Raw genomic sequence first — 24,349 nt, forward strand, 5'->3', positions numbered from 1 at the left:
AAGCAGTGTTCATTTTTTGTTTTTATTTGTTTTTATAAAACATTAAAAACAGCACAGACAAATTTGATTATATCGCTGTTTTGTTTCTGCAAGATGGTATGAAGGCTGCACGCCAAGTCTCATCTAAACAATGGAAAAAATATTGAAGCTAAGAGCTTGATTTTTTTTTTCATTATAAGTCAAACATTTCTAAGTGGAAGCAGATTGTCCAAATGGAAATATTTAATAGCCTGTGTCACAACTAAACAGCATCTGTCGGCGTGGGCAGATCAGCGTTGAGGTCTTATCATTAAGATGGTCTGCATACTTATTTTACATCAGGACATTTCACGCCATCAGTGACAAGAGTTGGGTAAATTGTTATAATTTGCATCGTCTTATGCGGAGTACAAACAAAGAGGGTGTCATTCTCTGCAGAATTCGTTCACACACACACACTAATTCAATGATAACTCGTGATAATATAAACAGTACACAAACAACCCCCATGTTCCAGAAAAATTAAAAAAATAAAACGGCATCAGCAGCTGTCTTCAATTCTGAATCTGATCTTCCCCCAATTTCCACACTTACTGGGGCTTGACTTGAGCTGGAAGGCAGACCACCACATCCAAGAAACAAAACAATATTTTTTGCAATCAAATCAAAAGTACAAGCAGTTCACAGGACCAACATAAGCCAAGCATTCGTGCCTTCTATGGACCAATTTTGTTTGCGGAATTTTTTTTTTTTTGCAAGTGTTGGCAAAGTTTCCTTTTCCGTTCAGGTTTTGTTTTTTCGAGGCCAAATTTTGTCTTCAGGCCCTAAATTAACAGACACTTTTCTGGCTCCACTACTTTTTCACACTGTTCAATTAACTGCAAAAGTTTTTGCGCTTTATCTCATTCCAACTGATGTCTATATTTTGTCTTTTGAAAATGGCTTCTTGCGAACAGAAAACAAGGAAGGACTTTGAAGACTGTCAGTATAAAACTCAAGGTACTCTAAAAAAAAACTAATGTTGGGCTCCCTTATGTGTACGTACTACCTAATAAGGTGGCTTTTGTGGTGCGGAACAACACCGCACACTTCCAATGAGCATCTACATAATTATATGACTTTGAGCGCCACATGATGACCTGGCTTGCAGCCAGAAATGGCAACATTAAACACATTTCCAAGCAACATATAAAACTCTGGAGAATTTGGCCCTCTGAAGTCCAGGACCGACTACTGCTAATCAAGCACAGTTGGCAATTCTGCACAAGTCTTCCTTGACCTTTCCTTTGCTGCCAAGTCATCACAAACAGAGAGTGAACAGTTTCCAGCCTTGACACCGAGTCAGACACAAACCACGAACAACACACATTCCTCTACACAACTACGGCGTGGCAGACACACTGCAAACATCCATGGGGTGTACAATCCATTAAAAAAAATGCAAGAGGCAGATTTTTTTTTCAATCAAAGCAAAGGATTTTCCAGATGGCCTTCTAAATGGGGTATTCTCGTGCTTATTGCGGCAATGCCAAAGTGCTGGCCTACAAATCAAGCTGCACATCCCAAAAAATATTGAATAATGAACCAACTAAATTCATAGCAGCAGCAGGGTTGTTTATGCCCCCGTGCTGGCGGCAGTCTTCTCCATCTTAAGAAAGCCTCAAGAGAATCGCTTCAAACTTGGCACAAATGTTCACTTGGACTCAAGGATAAACCAATTAGATGCTGGGGTCAAACAGATGTGTCAAACAGACAGATGTGAGGTCACGGGTCCCATTCTTGTGAATGCCTTATCTTGAAAACACCTTGGAAAAAAAATGTCTTTAAATTTGGTAAAATGGTCACTTGGACGCAAAGATGAACTGATTTGATTTTTGGGGGTCAAAGGTCAAAACGTTGGTTGTTTTTTTTTTGTTTTTTTTTATTGCTGTTTCTATTGCATGTTTGACAGCTAACAGTGCATGTTGTGAAGTTCCAAAGCCTTCGACAATAGTCACAATAGAACAGAAACAGCTGAGTTTCCAGTAAGTTCAACCATATAAAACTGAACTGAGATTTGAGGGATTTTGGAGTGATATTACCAACGATGTAATCATTTAGCAACGAAGGCACTCCAGTATGAAGAATACTTGGTTCTCAGTACAGCTATAAAAAAAAAAAAAAAAAAAAAAATTAAAAAAAAGTGTCCATGATTGATGTTGTTCTTCAGTGACCCTCGGTGTGTCAGTTCAGAGTGTGTTCAGTTGTTGCATTTTGTTTTGTTTTGTTTCGTGGGAGGAAACCAGCACACCAGGGTTAAATCAGTAAAATAGTCGGCTATAATTGACAAACCATATAAATATGCAGCAAAGACGTGAACACCGCAAAAAAATATATATACATTATATATATATATATATATATATATATATATATATATATATATATATATATATATAGATAGTCCTGACAGACAGAAGCCAGCTGGCCTAGTAAGCAGAGTGATAATCAAACCTCATGAAACATAAAATAATACACCAAAATAATTGAACTTGCCCCGATTTGTTTGGTACAAGAACACCACAAGATAAACAGCAGTCAATGTAGAAATAAACACGGGTAATTAACAGTACTAAACTCTGCCCATTCTCATTCTTTCATTTCTTTTAGTTGCTGATCAATTTGTTTTCCACTGTCCACCAGACTTGTTTTGTTTTCTTTGGCTGAACAGCAGAGGCAGTTGGACTTTGCGATGAAGGAATGTTTGCTATTGGTTTCCGCCTTGTTATTCTTTTTGTTATTTGTGCACTTTATGGCTTTAAAATCTCAGGGGAAAACGTCGACTTTAATATCCTTCAAAATCTTCCAAAAGAACAACAATTCAATTTCTGTCACTCTTGTACAGTCTTTACAGTGTCTTTGCACAGAAAAGCACACGTAACAGTGACCCCGAACAGCTGCCAATCAAAAAGCTGAAGGCTGTTTATATGCTGTAAAGGCTGAAGGTCAACTGGATAGGATGTTGAAGACAGGCAGGACTGGAGTCATGACTGGTGACTCTTAGGTTATCTGTGTCGAGGGGGGATTAGGAGCGGCTGGTGATCCCATCAAAGCAATGTGTCACCGGCACCGTGTCTTACCAGGGAACCACACACTCGAGCGAGCACTGATCCCCTTAACTAACTCTCTCAGCAGCCGCAGCAACTAAGGCAAGCTGACAGCGGGGCTATTTTCAGGCAGAAATCCCCCTGGTTTGGACAGGGCCACAGACAGAGATGGCCGGCGCCCATGCCATCGCTCTCCATTAGAGAGAATGAAAAACACAGTGAGGAGCCCACTTTGCCACTTTGCAGCAGAGAGCAACCTTTTGCTCACAACAGCTCCCAGGAACAGATGAGGGATAAATGTGTTGTGACAGCGGCTAATAAGGTCCCTGTCATTCGCTGGTAGTGTGTCACTGTGTTGGTGTTTTTGTTTGTGTGTGTGCGTGTGCGTGTGCGTGTGTGTGTGTGTGTGTGCGTGTGGTGGGCACACGTGAGTGTCCAAGTGTCGTCTACATTTCTACAAAGAGCGCGCTTTGAACAGAGGAGTAAAATGCACCGATGAGAGATGAATAGCTCTGCTAAGAGGCTGCGTCTTGATACGTGTCTACATGATACACATTTGACATGCTTGATCAGCCGTTCCACTTTTGCATGACAGATTAAAAGAGGCAATGGACTAAAATAGGAAGCAGGAACACAAACAAAAGACTCTACAAATAGCCAGTCATAAAACGCATTTTAACAGCATAGCAGTCACACTGATTAGCATTTCCTATTGTCTCCAGTGTAGTTTTAGGGTTACCAAAGAATCCTGTTCCATTTCTGAGCTACCTAAACAAATGTGTCGCTATTATTGCATTATCTGGTTTGAAAATGTACATCGCAATGTCTTCTGATCCATATATCCCTGGTCAACTAAAGATTGCAGTGAGCGCAGTGAACACAAATAGAGCAAAGGATTCAAAAATCAATAGATAATGCTCTTACACCTCCTCACTAATGATCATCCGTCCCTAATACATGAGATCACAGACGAAGGCTCGACCTTGGTCACCAAAACAGGAGCTAACCCAATTACCTCACCCTGTGGACCCTCCAGACGCGATATATTTACTTTAACTCACCTAAGAGGAATACAGAGCGTGCTCTTCAGAGTGAGGGGAACGAGTTATGATGGAAAGAAGTGTGTCGATCAAACAACATGACAGAACGTGTTTTTAAATTCATGTCTCTAAAGTTCCTCTTGCATGTGCTACGGTGAGCAACTTTCTGAGCTCAGTCCTTGCTGGCCAGCGACACCTTTGCCACACTGGGCACCGATGTAAATGCTGAATCATCTAAAACTATGGCTGGATATTAAAGTAGTGTTATCGCAGTACTTCATTAGAGATTTGCAAAATCAGCATACCGCAGAGGTTTATTTTCAGAGGAGCTTTGGAAATATCTTGGTTGCGGATGTTTTGTCTGTCCGTTTATGATGTGCCGCATCAGTATGCTTCTGATTCTGGTGGAATAGTTGAGACCCAGCGGCACAGTCGGGCTGCAGTTGACAATTTACATTCGACGATAAAATATAGGCCTTTTTTCACAGCAGACATGTTGACCTGTGACGGAGGTTAAAACCACGGGTGTCACTAATAGCATTAAAGATAGCAACCTTTTATTCAAGTGTCTCGGTAAGCCAAGACAGCGTGACAGCGCATCAACCTGTACAATGACCCTGAAACTAAAGTAGATCAATGGATTTCAGCCATCATTAATCTAATTATTTACACCTGTCTGTTTCCCGCTGTGAGGTTTCAAAACGTCGTCCGTCAGAAACCGCTAAAAACGTTACGGCTTGTTTCCAACAGCTTTCCTCAAAGGAAACCGGTCTCGTCGTCTCTTTCAGCAAATCCATAGAGTTGAATTGGAATCTGCGTAATTCGTATTTGACACAACGATGCAACAACGATACTTTTCTCACAACATTTGCCGCTGAAGGAAAAGCAGAGGCGTAACCAGGCACGTTAATGAAATCATTTACTTAAGCCAATGTGATAGTAAGTGAGCAGGCTTGATACCAAAGCCCTGGGACTAAACCTGAGTGAAACGCAGCAATTACTAATGTCATTAGTTACACCAGTGTTTGGCAGGTAAACTCGTCCGCCCCGATACAGATGTGCTTCTTGAAAACTCCACTCCTTGTTTCGTTTTTTTTTTTTTTTTTTTTTTTTTAAGATCCCAAAACACTTCATCCGGACCTCCAGTTTCACAGTTCTAGAGCAACAATCATTTCTCCAGATTGTCACCTAAACACTGCACTCCTAAAAAAATATTTTGAAAACCATTACTTACTAGAATGAATTCAAAGTACATAAAAAAAAAAAAAAAACGATTGTTATCTTATTCAAGTCTATTCAATTAATCAATCTGGACATCGTTTGAGCGTTTTATTACCCAAAAGTAAAAAAGATCAAACTTTTCCAAAATGTATTTATATTACAGTGGCTTAAAAAAAAAAAAGAATTGCTCCCACTAATGCTCGGGACAACATTACAGTAATGTGGTTATCACATCCACATGTAGTTGTACTGTTTCTGCCAGAGATTCTCTGCCATCACACTCAAGTCACATCTCACCTCACTGCGAAGCAACCATCTCTAAAGACATTTCCCTTGAAATAGTCTGGTGCACGCCAGTGAATATTTGTGCTGTCAAAGGATTAAAACATCACACCATATCTAAAACTATTACTCCGACAATTGTCCCAATTTATTTTACCTTCCTGACACAGCTGAGCAGAGAAGCCATTAATTTTTATTTTTTTTTCAACAAAACCGAGGAGTAAGGCCTTTTTAAAAGGTCCCTGCCATCGTGGAGGCTTTGAACTGCCATGCCGGACTCTCCACACACACACAGAGGAAATGATTTGGTTATAGCAGGTTCAATTTGTTGCAGCAAAAAAAAAAACAAAAAAAAAAAAACGCCATCCATTTATATGTGTAAATGTGCAGCATTTGACTAAGTGCCAGTTCTCAATTTAGCCACTTGCAAAGAGCATATTGTAATGTGCGGTTTAATGTGCGCGTTACAGCCACATTGTGCTTTTTCCATGATCAGGCATACTGGCACATTGATTAACCTGTTCTTTACAAAAACCCGCAAGAGGCTCGGGGCAGAACTCCTGGGCTGCTCCCTCCGCAACCCTCGGCCCACCTCCGCTACCCGTTCATATCCGGAGGAGGGGTGTGGGATCGATGGCATGCCGGGATGCTATTAGAGCTGAGGCAGCTCGGCGGCCAGGCAGCCACAACTTCAAAAGCAAAGTGTGGGAGGAGAAATAACACAAGGTAATTATCCGAGCCCCGCTAGCTACCGCCGAGGTAATCTGTAGAGTGGAGGACGGAGGGGGCTGTGGAAGTGGTGTTCAGGATGTCTGTCCATATTTGCCTCAACTCACTGCACTCTGTTCAATCCAGCAAAATGCTGATGGAGAAGAGTCAAACTTTTCCTTCCCTTTTCCCCACATTTGGGTGCATTTTATCACATTACCAACCATTTTCACCTGACATCTTTATTCTGCTTATGATTAATCTACATAATATTTTAAAAAAAAAAAGAAGTTACGTAAAGTCGGGTAAAAAAAAAAACTTCTTCAGTTGTGAAACTGCTGACCAGTTTCGGAGTTTACAGCCAACATGGAGCTTAAAAGACCAAAAAAGTGGTAATTATAGTGAATCACATCCCAACCTGTCACACTGCAGCTCAAGCCAAATTGCTAAGCAAGGTGAGAAGCCATCTGCTTTTCCAGGTATCTTAAAAATCATTATGAGCAAAAAAAAAAAAAAAGCTATTAGGCAAACGCTCCAAGAGCATCTGGACAACAAGTCATCACAAAGTCAAAAAAGTTCCACTCATCAGACTTGAGCTCACGCGAGTTGATTTATTGCTTAACAAACACGAAATTCACTCAAATCCTGACCAAATACCGTCTGCGCAGATTTTAATTTTCTCATCGCTCATTTGAAAGTGCACACTGATTCAGCCGGAGCAATTTAATATAATTTGCTTTCTCTGTTCCTGAATGTTTCTCATTTGTGTAATCAAATATAACAGCAATAATCACTGGTACGAGTCTTCCACTCCCCGCCTAAAAGCTCAATCCCCAATGACTCATTTCTAATGGAAAGAAAACACAAATTACCGCGGCGAGGGAAAGATCAGTCTGTTTTACACGCACGCAAGAGATAAAATAAACTCCGTCGAAATATAGTGCACACAAGCGCAGGCATTAACGCACTCACAAAGACACCCTCTTTAGAGGACAATTATAAAAACTGTAGGATCAGCAGACTAACTCCTACATGCGGCCATAGCCTTCGCGCTTGCTGACTTGTTTCTGCTTCCAGTGCAGTTAATGAGTTAAAAGGTCAGTAGGCTGTGATGACACCAATTAGTGCAATATTTCAAATCAGCAGTGTAGCTCATCAGCAGCCGTGGTGGGCTAATGCTTTGAGATTTCAACAAAGCTAATTGCAGAATAATAAGCGCAAACCGACGGCGTTGCGGGGGGAGTGATGCACCTAAAGTGATCCCTCCGGGCGGTTTAGAGGTCATCTACTGCTCTTCAGTTGGTGTCACGGGTCAACGTGGAGGGGAGGGGGGGGGGGGGTGTCAGAGTGCAGCAAAAGTGTCAGGGGTCACGTTAAGAGTTAAGCGCAGGTTCGGCCTGAACACATCCTCTTAACCCTTTGGAGGAAAACTTTGCCTGATCCTTCTTGAGGATTCTTCTACAAAACACAAAGCTGCTAAATTGAGTGGAAACAAACTGAGATTTTTTTTTTTTTTTTTTTTTCCCAAATGACCAATCGGAAGAATTAAGTTTCATCTTTTTATTTTTTTAGTTGTGATTGCAACCCCGTGTTTGGGGTCCATCAAGGGGCATGCATCTGTGGTTCCTTCTGATAACGTCCATCCAGGCTTCTGCGATCTGTACCCGCTTTATCCAATGACCTGCTGACTCCGCACAGTAGGGTCCCCAAGCCAACCGACGCGTTCAAACCCAAACCGAGTTGTGAGGCGACCGTGCCGAACACCGCACCGCTCGGCGATCCGAGCACCCCCTGCGTTACTCAAGTTACTGCGCGTAGGTCTTGATCTGAAACACGGGGTAACACGGCATATGGCGTGTCGATGGTGTCCTGGTGGCTACACGTTTTGTCATTTAGACCCACGGAAGAGAGACGGCCAAAAATCGCCAAACTCGACTTTGTAAAACCGAGTGCCGACCAAAGCGCTAAACAGTAGCGAGGCTAGGCGAGCTAACGTCCAATCAGAAATGTTCGCTGGTGTTCGGGCATCTTAAATCCTGAATGGAACACAACTAATGCTAAAAGCTGAAAATTGGCGACACTGTATACATTTTATATTTGTCCGATCCACAGATACTAATTACAGATGCCGAGTCCTGTTGTGTCGAATATTAAACCCAGGATGCTCAGCTGTAACTAATTAGGCTTTCTTCAGCCTCAAAAACTCTGTTTCTGATTGGTCAACTGACACCAAGCTCCACGTGATGAGTCTGCACTGCTGATGACACTGAGAATCGGACAAAAATACCCCACTAACAATTCAGTGACCGGTTTTACGCTCTCCATTTCACAGCCACGTTGCTCGACAGTTAGCAGATAACATCGCAACCAGGAGCATCTGGGGATTAACTGCTCACTGAAGGGTACTTCACTTCATTTCTGGGAGCAAAATGAATTCTAAGCCTGGGCTTTTCTGCCCCTGGGTGTACAGATTCTGGAGACAGGCTGGGGATTCAAATTTACTTTAAGCAGCTGACTTCCTTCACCTTCACGCAGCAGCTGACCGAACCAGTGATCACCTCGTATGCCACCGCAAGCTCAGCGCCCGAGCCCGCGGGTCAATCTGCGTCACCTCATTTTCTGTGATGTATCACTATTAAACAACAGAGCGGGCAAGAAGCAAGCACCCTTTAACACGGACAAGAGCAGTGTTCTACTTCCACTGATGACACCTTGATGAATTAACACTCCCCACAGGAATCGATGGACCCGCGGCAGCGGTTGGCCAGCTTGCCAACCAGTCGGCCGTTCGGTGTCAGTAGGAGCCACGATCCCGGGGCGACCTTTAGTGAAAATGCACCACATGTTATGTTGACTTCTCTGCTAATTAACAGCAGAGAACAAAAAAGAACAAAGAGGTATAAAAAAATAAATAAATAAAAAAAAAAAGAAATTCCCCTTCTGTCCACACACTTAGACAGACACCAGTGTAATAACAGGGGCAGCGGCCTCGTTGCCCTTCGCGGGGCGGCGTCTGCCACTTGGGGACACCCACATTCTAAACAAATGTTTGATGTTGGCACTGCCAGCTAGTTAGAAACCCTCTGCTCTTTCAATTCTTCAAGCTAACGCCTTCATGCCTCATTGCTTCGCAATGCACCACCAACAACAGCCGGAGACAGACAAATGCCTGCGTTCCAACATAAACATGGTGTGCTCAAGCTCCTTCGGTGGCAACAAGCGTCATTGCAACTTGAAGTAGAAGTCACTTACTCAAAGGTTTTGATGCATCAGTGGGCAAGAAAGCCAGACATCTATGAGTCAACGTGGGCATTAAAAGGGGGGTTAACGTGGGGTCTGGAAGCCAAATATTGTAACCAATTGCATGAGGGCAACTAGGAAGGTGTGTGTGTGTGTGTGTGTGTGTGTGTGTGTGTGTGTGTGTGTGTGGGTGTGGGTGTGTGTGTGTGTGTGTGTGTGTGGGTGTGTGTGGGGGGGAAAGTTCTGCTGGTCTCATTGAGCCAATTACCTCCAAGAGAGGAGGCGATCTTTTGTCCAGCCTTGTGGAGAGTGTGTATTGAATTTCCCTACAAAATGTCTGCAATAAGGGATTCCTATGAGATGTCTGAAGCAGATTCAAGACAGGAAAAAAAAACAACCCTAATCATTATTTTTAGTTTGCATGGTTTTAGAGACTGTTACCTCAAAATACTATTGCACTATTACAAGAATTTGTCAGACGGACCGCGGTAGTAGAAAAAAATTAAGTATTTGCATGGGCAATTGATCATTTTTACAACTCCATAATTACACAAGCGGCACCCTGTATTGAATGTACAAGTGAAATTACTACTACAGTGAAATTACTAATATTATAATGAAGGGGAGTCTTATATTTTATCATTACTACACAGGAATTCTGTGTTTTACACATTTTTGTTCACACTTTTGACCAAAAAAAAAAAAACCTTAATATCAAATTACAAAGACATGTTTTGCAGTGGGACGCTCTCGGATATATTTCATACCTTGAAATGCTGCTTAAAATTGAGTCACAAATTGTATTAAAACGACATAAAGAATAGTTACCAGATCCCCCTACCAAGACAAGCTGACACACGCCTAAAATAATCACATTATTTAATAATTACAGTCGTTTCTGATGTTAGCTAAATGCCTCGAAAGCTCCTTCACCTCCCCAACACGAAGGGTAATGTCGATTACTCTTCACACAAAATCTGCTCAAAAGGACTCAAAATTGATACGGCAAGCCATGACAAGCATCCCATTCAGAGCTGCCAGTAGCAGTCAGTCCAGTCATCTAGTGAATGTTTTCGTATATCTGTTGTGTTTATTCCGCCTCTATCTCTTCTCTGCTCCGAGGCCTGCGGAGCCTCTCGGCCTGATTGACGGAAAGAGGTTCTGGCTGCTGCCAGAGAAGCATGATTGACGTCCTTGAGATGGAGCACAGCCAGTGAGGGTTTTACTGTCACTCTTGGACGTGCAGAGGGCTCCAAGATGGCAAAGGGTTGATATGTTTGAGAGTGAGCACTCGCATGTGGAGACTAATAATACTCCGATCTTAAATGTGCACGCCACGGCTGTGGTTTGCAGCTGTGGTTTGTAGCTCGCGCCGATTGGTTCTCGTGGCAACATAACAACACATTACCTACTTCCTTTGAAAGCGGTGAGACATAAGGCTGAACGGTTTCACTTTTTCTTGTAACAGTGCGCAAACAGGTCCCTTCCAGCACAGGGTAACCCATATGGCTCTGCAATTACCAGAGCTCTTGAATTGTATGAGAAAAATGCTTGACATCACTTAACACCACAAAACACGTCTGCGTTGCAACTCGGCTTTCCGACACTGCACGGCGATAACACGGTGAGTCAGTCGCTCTGTGCGAAAGTACACGACATATCACCCAGAATAGCTCAACAGACAGGCTGGATCTCATCATTCATCATGCTCATGTACAGACACACCCAGACACCCAGACACACACACACACACACACACACACACACACACACACACACACACAGCGCAGCACAGCACCTGCAGATGTGCAGCATGCAGTGAGAGTCTGCAACTTACCTTTTTGTCATCTTTCGGGGTTGCTGGCTGTGCATCTCCACTGAGGTTGTCAGGGGAATTCTTGCTGCTGGCATCCGTCTGTCTGTCGTCCACTTCATTCTGCTGATCGGCCCCTGACCGAGGAGAGCCCAGGGGGCAGGGCTCCGGCTGCTGAACACCACTTTGGACCTCCATCTTCCTCTGCGGTGCCTTGAAAAAAGGTCGAAGGCAGAAAGTAAAGCAGGAAAAAAAACAACAACTGTGAATTAGACAGGTGGACAGGGTTTATGTATATCTTCTAACAACATCTCTTTAAAGAAAAAAAAAAAAAGATCTGTGTGTACCACGTACAGCTGGATTTCTTCTGCCATGCAGATGAATGCAGGAGAAGACAATAATAGGAAAATGTTTGCTGAACTTTGACTAGATAATAAAAAGAAGCAGCGACAGTTTTGATATGACTCTTCATCAAAAACTTCAAGGGAAATGTAAATACAACTGACGGTTACATTACGCATTTGTGTACAAACCAGCAAATTGTCTTATATCAAATCCTACCATTGCCCTCTTTTTGTCGGTAGTAAAATATTTATATAGATGTGAAAATAAAGACTTGTATATAGTTTGCAAATTTGCTCTGGTTTGTTTTTAATATTTTTTGCTTGCAGCTCCCTATAACTTTTCAGCAAAGTTACATTTTTATATGGTACACTCGAGCACTTCTTGCATCTATGTGTGAGCCTAATAAAGAAATACTTGTCAGTCCACCATCACTATGATCAAATTTAAATCTTTATAATTAAATTACGAAGACAGATAAAGACAACCTTTTAGTTGTTCAAGGATTCCTTCATCGTGAGTTACACCATTGGTACAAGGATCTGTTTTCTTGTCTTGATGTAGGAAAATATTGACGCCAGTACAGGTTATTTTACTGTATACAATTTGGATGTGTCAAATTAAGAAAAGCACACTAACATTAAGTAACATTAATTCTGGCTGTATTCTGTTTAGATGAGCCAGTTCCAAGGTCAACCCCTACCAAAAATCCCTATCCTCTCTCATCTATAGAAGAAACCTCCCCGACCAAACAAAGAACTATTTGATTGCACAAAATGAATTACTACCAGCTCCAGGGTGTTGCACTGCAGCTGATCCTGACTTCTGACCTCATATCTGCAGACAGTGAAACTTGACTTTATTCTTATTTCACTGGCTGTAAGATAAGGACGTTAAAGAAACTCTATATATATATATATAATATGTTTGGGCTCCTAGGGGGCTGGTTGCAATAAATCCATAAAAGTTTGAACATGTAACCTCATAAAACTACAGAAAAGAAACAAGGAACATGGATCATAGCTGCGGATGAAAATTATGAGTTGTGATTTGTGACTAGAATGCTGTAAATATCTACCAATTAACAGGGCGGTGGATGCAAGCCAGAAAGTTTCATTGCATTAAAACAGTAGCAAGTCCACTGTGCTTTCAAGTCCCCCCAAACAATAAAGCAGAGACAAACAAAGAGACGAGACCTGACCTCGTTTGAAGGGCGGAACAAAACCTATCCATCTGAAATCAGCATCAAGGTGATGCTCAGTGGCTTCATCCTGTATTCTGGGTCCATTAATAAATTATGAGGTCACTTGGTGGTCCTCTCAGCCGAGATGAGCTGCCTCATAAATACATGTCCCGAAGGCCCCCTCTTTATTTTTGATTTTATTACTGAGCATTTTGACACTGCATCACCATAAGAGCTGGCGGCACCGTGACATCACAGGTGAGCGCACACCTGTTTGGGCCAAGTACGCGTGTGACGTAAGGTGTGACGTGTCAGCGGGTTCGTCTAATGGAAAAAAAAAAAAAAAAAAAACGATGGTGACAAACGCCACGAATAACCGACTCCTGAGCAAAAACGGCATCACATTACGCCGTGTTAAAACATAAACCTCTTGCCCGTCTCTTCAGCGGTTAACCTCGCAGGTGAGGCCCCCGGGGGGGGGGCGGGGGGGGGGTCAGCGTGCAATTTCAGGGCGAGTGTTCAAAGTTGACTACTTCTGCTGTTAACACGCCTGCTGAGCCTTCAGTTCACGCTCGAAGGGAAATGGAGCTGCAGTTAACAAATGGGTATTTTACTGAACGCACCACTCAAACGACACGGACACAAACGCTATATTCCGACTTTGAGCGACTTTGTGCACATCCCGACGAGGGGTTGTCGCCGCTGGCAAGAGGGGAGGGGGGGGGGGGGCTCCTACCGCTGTTTCTGTGTCATTGCAATAGCTTCAACTAGCTCCCAAGCAGCTGCACACCAACACACTCGTCGCGAAAACAATGCCGAATTTACCTCTCGTCACTTCTTTGGCTCCTCGTTATGTCTCAAGCATTACCGAGAGGGAGATGCGGTAGTGCAACTCGCTTTACATCTCTGTTGTTGCTCTGACGCGGAAAGCCGCGGCAGTCCGAGGCAGAACAACAGGCAACCGGTTCATTTAGTTGTACGAGAAGTTGTTCCGTCAAAGAAAAGAAAAGAAAAAAAAAAAAAAAAAAAAAAAAAAGAGAGAGAGAGAGAGAGAGAGAGAGAGAGAGACTGGCCGGGACGCAGTGAGACACTCCGGTCACCGCTGAGGAGGCAGTGCACGGTGTCAAAGCCGCACAAGGCGTCGCCGCCGCCGCCGCCGCCGCTGCTGCTGCTGTCACGGTGGGCGTATCCCCGCGAGCTGTCACCAAACAAACCCTCCTTTCCCCCCCCCCACCCGGTTAAAACCAGCCCGTGTCAAAAAAAAAAAAAAAAAAAAAAAAATGGTGCCTTTAAGTGCTCGTTGAAATATCTGAGACACCAGAATTATTTTTTTTTGAAGTGTATGCTGCAGAAGAATGTCTCAGCAGGTGGCGTTAAGCAGCTTTTTAGTGCAGGCTGAGAGGCAGTAAATATGAACAAGGGGTGCGTTTTATTGAATGTGTTTATCTCACGTATATTTATTTAAAATATGAATATGTTCCTGTGGATTCTAGTACAAAATTATATATATATATATATATATATCTGCTAAATAATGCCAAACAGGTCCTTTCATTGAATATGTCCCACAGTATATAAGACCCTTCAACACTCTTGTGCAGGAGGAGGGGCCGACCTACCCGGTTGGAGGTGAAGTGCAGCCAGGCCAGCAACAGCTAAACGGGGGAGTGCAAGTGGAAATATATTTATTGTATAACGCGCAAAGTGTAAATCGATGATATTTTAAAATAGTAATATTATTAATGGTGAAAGCAGCATAATCCTGTCTTTCAGATGAATATTTTATTTTATGCTAATAAGAATATATGCAACTTATTAGTATATTGTTTTATGAGTGCTCCAGAACCAAACTTAAACATTATTCTAACATCTAAAACTTTCAATAAACCTGCTTGCCTTAATTTATCTATTTTCCTACTTTGATCCTTTGTAACCTTGCTGTCTTGTTATGGATATAAATTGTTAGTATTCAATCAAAAGTGGATTGTTTCATTTCAAGAATAAAACAAAAAATACTCAAGGTACAAATTTGAGGAAAAATCGGACAAAATTAAACATGTTATGAAAAAGATTTTTTTTTTCTTTCTTTTATTCATATATCGCTTTAAATTTATCTTGAGACACCGTTGAATATGTTAATCACCAAATTCGGCATCAATTTCCTGAGAAGTGCTGTAGGGAAATAATTAGTAAGGCTCACTGACGGCCACAAGGTGGCGATATAAACTAAAGAAAACACCGGGTAGAGCACGAGGGAGAGACGGCATGGTTGAAGTATCTCTGGATTTTTAAAAAAAAATGTGAAACTAAACAACGCCACACTTTTTCAAGCAATGGAAAGCAAAAAGTGACACTTTGGTCACATATTTTCCATGTTGTCCTCCCTATGCCAGTGTGACTTGAGTATCGCTTGTATGTAAAGGATGACGGGAACCTCGAGTCTCCAGTAGGTGCCATTATGTGCATGATTTATTCTACAATGTGCAGTGTTTCAGAGTATTTCTTTGTTCTTTGTTTACCCTAAAGATGGGGCCTTCCCATCTGCTGAGCTGAGCTATAACATGAGGGGGCCATCATATGGGTGTTGGCCCATTGTGCCATCTTCATTGCCTTCCTGTCTGCTTCAGCTTAGGAGCCACACTGTTGCACCGTCTCATCCAAGCAGAAGGGATTTTACCCAAACGAACAACTGCTCTGACAGGCGGCCTCTCGTCTGTTTTGACAGAGCTGCCACTGCCAGAGAAGGCAGACAGGCAGTCTGAGAGGCAGGTGGATCGGCAGGCGGAGGGCAAGGCGCCGCGAAGGAGCATTGGGCCCTGTACACTCGGGCCCCTCAGCCATATCCAGGCAGGCATGTGTCCTCTACGTAAGCCAGCAGGGACACACAGTCAGGCATGTCGATGGCCCCAGCCGGCACAAGCAGATGTTTTCTGGGTATTGTTGTTCCGCCTCTCTGGTAATTGTTTTCCTTGAGGGCCAGCCAGTGGGACAAGGTGCCAGGTTGTGTTGTGGGAAGGAGTTATGGAGAGATGGAGAGACAGAGTGTATTCTCAATCAGCAATGCTTTGGAGGCTGCTGTACACAGGCTGTCCAGTTCCTTCTTTGTGCTCCATGTGTCTTGAATTACAGCACTACAAATCAAAAAAGATAAAGCGTTCAGTAGCGGCGCTTTTCATCTGGTATTTCAAAGCTGTAAAGGTAGTCGGTGCCCGGGTGTGACTGAGAAAAATTGAACTGGATTTAAACTCATAGATCATCATTCGTTTAAATGTCTTTGAGAGATTAATCACAAGGATTTACCTATTGAAATACTAAAATATGATGTGTTTGCTGTAGATAATTTTCACCTTATTGTGAGTCTAAATATGTATTTCAAAGTTGACTATGGTGCAGATGAGGTTAGGATCATTACGATTTTGCAGTATCTTGCTATTGTGAAGTCAGTTCTCTCTCACAAGACACTTAGCAATTTGTTATGGTACAGAGAACAGCTAATGCACTCAAGCTGTGTTAGACACTGAGTGTTATCCTGTGATCCCATGTTGAAATTGCCCTCTTAATTAGCACAGTGAACTACCGAGACCTTATTATAGGGTCAGATGTTCTCCAAACCTCAGTGAGCGCAGGCACGGAAAAGGCCCACTAGGGGGCACTTTGAGACTTTGGATCAAAAGCATGAGTACCACAGTCTTTTTGTAAAGTAAATTGTTCAATAGTTAGGGCTTTATTCATTTAAAATTCTGTGTACATTTTTGGCCAGATTTACATTTTATCACCCTTATTGACTGTAAATTGATGGAGCTGTTGATTGCTCTCTGAAGTTTTAATCTCGGGCTTCATGGATGTTTCTTTTTTTATTTTTATTTTTTTCAACAGATTCTTCACGTCGTGCTGCATGGATGAATTCATCATTTAAACTGTGTGATATTTTAGTTCTGGACCCAAAAGCTGTTCAACATTCATTTCTTGCAAGAAGCACCAACTCAAAAGAGGGATCTTAAAGTGTGGTGAAGTTGTTCGTTTGTTGTCATTGCATGCCACACGCCTGGGAAGCTGCAGCCTTCACTAAAAGCCAGTGTCAAGATGTTAAGCTTTTTCCCAGACTGACGCAAGATGTAAGTAATTTGGTCCAATAATGTTTTCATTTTTATATATATATATATATATATATATATGCACAGCATTGGAAGAAGACTGTATATATATATATATATATATATATATATATATATATATATATATATATATAAAGAGAGATATATAAATATATAATTGTAGGTGTTAAGAGCGCTGTTAAGAGCATGTTGGGATGGCAGACAGAAAAAGCTTCAGCCGTGGAATCTGCTGTTCACTAGCACAGCATTGGAAGAAGACTGTATTTCATAATCTGTCTTCACTGCCAATAGATGCAAGTGAAAATACAACCAATGTCACATCTGCCTTTTCACTATTTTTTGACACCGTGGGCCACTGTCCAATCCCATTGTGAACATCATCCATGTCAGACAGAGTGGTTAGACCTTGTTGCTCTGTGTATGTGTGAGTGCGTGCGTCTTTGTTTTCTGTTTGTTTGGTGTTTGTTGGGCCTTCCTCTAGCCGCTCCACCGCAGCGCAGAAACGTCTCACAAATGAAGAGGCGTCTGAGGCCCCGTGGCTGCGGGGTCACATGGCAGCCTTGTGAAGCTGTGGCGGTTACCAGCACGCCTCGCTGTACGCTGGCAGGATGAGGCACAACAGTCCAGCCTGATTACAGAGTAGCACCTTAGGCCCCCATATTTCTCACACCCAGGATGAAGGAGTGACAGCATCTGTGGGATAAGACTGTGTTGGATGAGATGGATTTACACAAGGGAGAGTGGGTAGCATACCTGAACAGAAATGAGGGTGGATGCAGTGAGAGAAAGTTTGGCCAGGGTTCATGGAAATATAAAATGAAATGTTATATAAGCTTGTTTTTGTCCAGAATAACCCTTCAGAGGTGCAGGATGTCTGTTAAATAAATCTGAAGGACAACAAATTGTTGTCTTCCTGACCTAAAAATATCATTTTTGTCTACATTTCAATAAATGTGTTTGCTTGTGCACATGCAGGCCGGCTTCCTGCCACTGATTCATACCTGTCAAAATCATATCAGCCATGACTCAAACCCCTCCCACTGTCAGCATGATTGACAGCCCAGGAAAAGTTCAAAAACCACACATTGGATCATCACCAAAATACAGCCACTACCGCAAGAAAGAATAAACACCTCTGAGTCACAGAACAGGGCCTTGAAAGATCTTAGTCATGCGATTTTTCTACGTCATTGTTTACTGGTCAATGGAAAACTCAAAGGCAGTATAAGTCTCTAAAAAACAGATTCACTGTTAAATCCAAACACAGCAAAAATTCTATCTTAAAAATAAAAATAGAGCAGAATAAAAACTGAAAATGGAAAAGATTTCTGATATTTAAATAGTCGTGACAATGTGTAAATGTTACTTTAAATTTAAAGTCCATTTGTCTTCTGTTTTCACATTTGCTTCATACATATTCAGGACAAAAGCATAACGTGTTCCAAGAGTAGTGGTGTTGCTAAAACTCGCAAGAGGACAAAAGAACTGCGCCTGCTGATATACCATGTGTCAACTTCCCTGTTTGTGTGTGTGCGTGTATGTGTGTGCATGCATTTCATGTGTGTGTGTGTGTGTGTGTGTGTGTGTGTGTGTGTGTGTGTGTGTGTGTGTGTGTGTGTGTGTGTGTGTGTGTGTGTGCGTGCGTGCGTGCGTGTTGTTTGTGTGTCTGCGTGTGTGTGTGTGTGTGTGTGTGTGTGTGTGTGTGTGTATGTGTGTGTGTGTGTGTGTGTGTGTGTGTGTGTGGGTGCCTATGAGCAAGCACACGCATACATTTGTGTCAGCCTGTGTGTGAAGAGGTAGCAATTTTTTTTTCTTTTCATGGGTGTGAACTGTAAAAGAAATATAGTCCAATTAGTTTTATTATGTGTGTGAAGGTCTCAAAAACCCAACTGGATAAAATCAGTAACACGGAGAGAGTTTAATTGTCTTATTCAATCATAACGATCTGACACATACCGTAAAGGAGAAGTTACGTATTGAGAAATGATCCCAAAACAAGATGGAAAATGTCACCTATGCTATAAAGGACATTGTGTTCAATTTTAGTTTAATGACTAAACAATTTTTACCTGAACAGCTCAGGTTCATGTTGGTAAAATGTATCCGATCAACAATCATAATTTATTTGTCCTGACTACAAAAAGTCGTCATAGCGACTGCACATCAGTGACTACAGTTAACCACAGCAACTGCACGCTACTTCATGTAAAACTACACGCCCGAGTGTTACTTTGTGGTTGTTGATGTTTCCAAGCTGGGTTGAATCATTAGGAAGTGATTCTCTCTAACAAGGGCTAAGGAGCTGTCAGGAGACATTCACAGGCAGGTTTCGCCATGGAGAGTGTGAGGAGTCTTATCAGGGTCTTAGCTGTTTTGCTGCGCCTGTTTATAAAGAGCCTGCTTTATTTGGAGTGAATGCATTCTAGCAAGGTCTCTACTGTTGCTGTGCGTTGATTAAAAGTGTTTTCACGATTACCCGTAGTGAGTCTATTCCAGCCTAACAGGGTTACTAGCAGTTTTAATGAAGGGGAGTAATCATTACATGTGAAAGGGGTTTGTCGGGGTCTCGCGCTGTCTTTCTCTGTCTGCTTGTTGTGAGCGTGACAGAGAACTTTGCCTCCGTTTGCTTTGGTTGTGACTTTCTTGTTGTTTGCTGATTTGTTTGGTTTGGTGATGTTTTTTTTGTTGTTTTTTTTATAAAAAAAAAAAAAGAAGAAATATGTCAGACTATCTACTCCATTATTGTAATGTTACTATTATCAACATTTATAATAACATTCTACAAAACATCTCTATTAAAATCCGTAATAAAACTGTGATGACAGTCATTTATCTTTATTTTTGTATTCAATGTGTTTGCCTGTTCTGCATCCCCCCTTCCTCTTCTTCAGTTACAGTTGCCGGCTTTGCTATGTGGTTTTTTTTGCTCTGCTCCTTTAGTTGGCTGTGGTCAGCTTTAGCATTTGCTGGTGTGAGTGAATTTCTCACAGCTTCTCGTGAATGTGTTTTTTGAAAGTCCTATTCAACATTTGGTGCAACTATAATCGGCACTAAGCCACTACGCTCATGCAGACGTGTCTGTGGATTCACACATTTAGGCCTTCAGAAGTGTTGTGCTATTTCTTTTTAATTTTATTTTCCAAGTAGCTACTAAAGAATTTTTTTTTCAGGTTGATGAAAGGACCATGGCTGGACTCAAAGAAGGTGAAGCATTGGTCACTGGGTTTCACTGACTGATCAAAGAACATTTAATTAGAATAGGAAAATAAAAAAATTTAAAAAAAGGCCTCCTTCACATTTTAATTTTCGACGAATCAATTAGAGTAAATATGGCTTTGATTGTCTTAAGCCTATTCATAATTTTCCATCAATATTTTTTCAGATAAAAACAAAATACGCCCAGTGAGCCACAGAAATAGATTAAACAGCTTTTAATTGACAATGTAACCTCTAACCCAGAGGGAAAAAAATATGAATCTCTATATGAATTTTATAAAAACTCATTTGACACATATTGTCAGATTAAATACAAAGCTTCTACTTTTATTACATCCACATTTGGTAATAATTGTAGAAGTGTCATTTGGCACCATGGAGGTTCCTCTTACCAACAGCTCAGTGATCGTACTCTCACTTCTCTCTTTTTTTTTCTTCTTTTTTTTAAAGAACAGCCTGCTGTCTTAAATTTAAACATCAGTTCAGGGCCAAGCTCCAGCTATTTGCGTATTCTCGAGAATGCTCGTGTCCCTGGTCACATTATCTACTTCTGTTATCAAATCAAACAATTACATCTGCAGTCCTGCTGCAGCAAATTACATTTTGACACAATGGTGCATCTTTGATTAATATATTGTAACATCTGACTCCGTGCGCTATCAGTCTCTGATGGGGCCAATAGATAATAAATGGATGACTTGTGAAGCTATAATGAAGTGACTGTCTTGTTATTGACAGGGGAGACTCCAGTGCTTCAGTGCAAGCTAGAGCTTCCAACGGAGGCCCTCCGGTGCACAGATTATTACACTGGCCGTTAAAATGAGCTAATGTTCTGCTGCCAGTGCTCCTCTCCAAAGGGACGAGAACTGAATTCCCCCCTCGCAGCTGCAAAGCAGAGGTGTAAATTAAAGCCAAATAAACTCAAATACAATGCCAGGCTGGAGTATTTCTATGATTAAAATGGGGGATTTTCTCCGTTTCTGGTAGAAAGTGGTGGGGATGCAGAGCTTTTCTCTTACACAGATAATGCTAATGCGGCTTTTGTTGTGAATTGTTTATTTTTGTGCATGTACTCCCTTTTTTTTTTTTTTTTACAGCTGTGTAATAATTTCGAAAACACTGTTTCCACTTAAAAACTGAGTTCAACGTTTAATTTGTTTGTTTTAAGATATATTTTTGTCGCTGAATTTTTTCTTTTCTGTTTCGCATTCATAATTTTGTTCAATTTAAATTCTTGTATCATGAAAGACGCATGTGTCGGCTATATTTGTGACCGAGCTATACGTGTGCAGATGAGCAGTTTCAACTAAGAAAACAAGACTCGCAGCAGGATCTGAAGCTGCTGTTTATTTTCCAGTCCTGAGGTGTCACCGACTTTCCCCAGGTACTTATTAGCAATGACAGGCGATTTCTGATTTGACAGGAGTGAGACAGGTGTAAATTTCACACACACACAATTCAACTCCACACGTTAATCCAATTAATTTTGAACAGGTTCTCCTTTTTCGCTCTGCCAGTGGAACAAAATCGAGGAGTCTTTGAGATGTTGGTTAGTACTTGCGTTGAAGAAATTATACCCTTTTTTTAGCTCAACTTTTTCATTCTTGACTTTAATTTGTGCCTAAACACAGAAACTGTACAAGTTACAAAATATGTGTTCTTCCTATATCAAATTTTAAATAAAAAGTACTTATAACATTGAAAGAGTTCAAATATTACAGACAATAATGTAACAAAAGTAGAAGAACTGATGTGATTGTTAAAGGGTAAAAAAAAAAAGCTTCGCACAAACATCAAGGCATCCTTGGTGGTGGGGAGTCGGGGGTTCGTGGGGATAACAGTGAAAAAATATTCCACTTTGAGAATGTGCAAGATCTCATGCAGTTGCCTCTCTCTCACTCTCTATCCCTCCTCTCTGTTGGCGCTAAATCACACGTTAGTACAGCCAGTGGATGTGTTGACAGTTTTACAAACAGAAATGTAAAACGCCATACTCAAGGGGTCTAAGAGATAAGGGGGGGAAGAGGAACAGGGCAGGAAGCAGAACAAACACAGCTCCGAGAAGCAGAGAATGCCATGTTAAAACACCTCGGCTGGGTTATTTTAATTACATAGGGTATGGCACGCTGTTAACTATAGCCACAAGTGGTGTCAGGTTATGGCCTGTAGAAAGAGCACTGCTGGTCGGTACCAGTGGTATTTCCTAAAGCTTATCGCCCCTGCAGAAGAGACATAAACTGTAAGAGGTGTCAGAATGAGGTAGAAAAACAGTTCACATATGAATCTGTGTTTAACTGATAATTCTCTGTATCAAAATATGTGATTCAAACCTACATTACTGCCATCTGACTTCACATGTTTCCCCTACCTGTAAAATGAAACTTTTGCCAGAGTGATTCCCTGCCGTCTTTAGCTCGCTTTGAATAAGTATGGCCGGCAGAAGTGAGAGACATTCCCAGTGGACTGTTGAAGCCTGCTGAGTACGGAATAAGGAGGTCTGGGGACATATAGACACAGCCAGAGGTACCCTGAGGGCAGGATTCTCAGACACTACTGGAGAGCGAGTCCATCCAACATGCCATGGATTACACATATATAGTGTGTCAGAGCTGCTGATATAGGCTCAAAATGTCTGAAATATGCACTTTTGATTTGAAAGTGTAAAGGATACTGCAGGACATCATGTGTCTCTGGCACAACAAGTGTCCTGTCCTTTAAGCCCTTTCTTAACTCACAAATTAGGTCTGGTCACCCACAAAATTGTCATTTACTTTTAATTAAAATGTGTTATTTTCTGCGGTGCTCTTCTTTTTCTTTATTTCCTGGCATATGGCCAAGACACGGAGCAGAGACCTGTTATCACAGTTGGACGTTTCTTTTAACAGGTCAAACAAAGCACTTGTAATCACATCAGCAACAGTCTTGAGTTTAGGTTCAATGCACTGTGGTTTTCTAAAGTTACAATACAGGAGAAATAAATGAGTAGATGAGAGGATTTCTGTTTGTTTTGATTTTCATCGACAAGGGACACCCACAGTTTTGAGCCCAGTGAATATAGTTTGTGTTTGTTCGCATTGTGTGTGTGTGTGTGTGTGTGTGTGTGTGTGTGTGTGTGTGTGTGTGTGTGTGTGTGTGTGTCTACCTGTTGGGGAGTTTTGTTGCAGCTAAATGCGAAGATTTTTTTCTTCAGATGCAGTGAGGCTGGCGTGAAGATAACGACTGGCCCCAACTGGTCCTGGTGCTGGTAGGACACAGGCCTCGCCTCCCTGAAAGGCATCATTAGAAAGTGGCAAAACTGCCAGGGGCAAAACTGGTCTCGCACAATGATCAATTCGGCAGACAGGATTGAATTATAGGGGGAGGGCGGGCTTTAAAAAGGGGGGGATTGGAGGGAGTTGGTATAGTACAAGGCCCCCTACTGCTTTAATTACTGATGTGTGCGTCTCCCTATTAACAGAGCACCTATGGTCCACTGGCCGCTCCGGGCCGGCACAAAGCTGGAGAGGAGAAAGAACATTCTGCAGAGAGGCAGCGAGAGAGAAACGACAGAGACACACAAACAGGAGTGCTCATTAGCGAATGGTAATCAGCGGTCGAGAGGTTGGGCACTCACCTCACAAAACGCCACATGTCAATTTCTCCCCTTCCATTCATGAGCCCACTCTCATTTTACCCTGCTCCCTCATGTTCCCTTGTTGAGGAGAATTGGATGGAGCACCGTGGGGGGAAACACTCGAAGGGAAACGTAAACACGGGCCCGGAGAAGGGACTTCGTCAATAAAGGAGGACCACACTCCTCAGTTGTGGCCCCTCGGTCTCCTTCCATGCAGACACCAACGTCAACTGCATACACTTCAAGTCACCTGTATTATATATTTTCCATACCTCTATCCCACGCATCCTATTTTTTATACACAGTTGTAACATGTGATCTTTAAGCTCCTCCCAGGGACTATTTATAACCTATAGAATACAGTATAGTACAGTGTAATGTATATATTTAAAAACCCTTTTACTATATGAATGCCATTAGCAGATGTGACCTTAATCTGAGTCAAAGTGTGAATCCACCTCGCTGCTTCTTCATGATGCATCAACACTCGCGATTACACAGTAAGTACATC

General features: G+C 42.0%; 1 protein-coding gene across 2 annotated transcripts in view; it reads right to left on the reverse strand.

Moving 5' to 3' along the window:
- Positions 1–13,834, reverse strand: part of rbms3 (RNA binding motif, single stranded interacting protein) — a 277,717-nt gene extending 263,883 nt beyond the window's left edge. Inside the window, exons 1-2 of one of the 2 annotated variants that reach the window (XM_069177075.1) lie at positions 13,720–13,834; positions 11,394–11,582 (exon numbers count right to left, since the gene is read on the reverse strand). In XM_069177075.1, coding sequence (XP_069033176.1) covers positions 11,394–11,567 — 174 coding nt within the window. In that variant the 5' untranslated portion in view covers positions 11,568–11,582; positions 13,720–13,834. The remainder of the gene's footprint in view (positions 1–11,393; positions 11,583–13,719) is intronic. The other variant, XM_069177076.1, reaches the window with a different exon arrangement.
- Positions 13,835–24,349: the final 10,515 nt, after the last annotated feature.

The sequence above is a fragment of the Embiotoca jacksoni genome, unplaced genomic scaffold (assembly GCF_022577435.1).
Source record: "Embiotoca jacksoni isolate LCO1_2020_lvr unplaced genomic scaffold, fEmbJac1.0.p SCAF_7, whole genome shotgun sequence".
Taxonomy (NCBI): Eukaryota; Metazoa; Chordata; class Actinopteri; family Embiotocidae; genus Embiotoca; species Embiotoca jacksoni.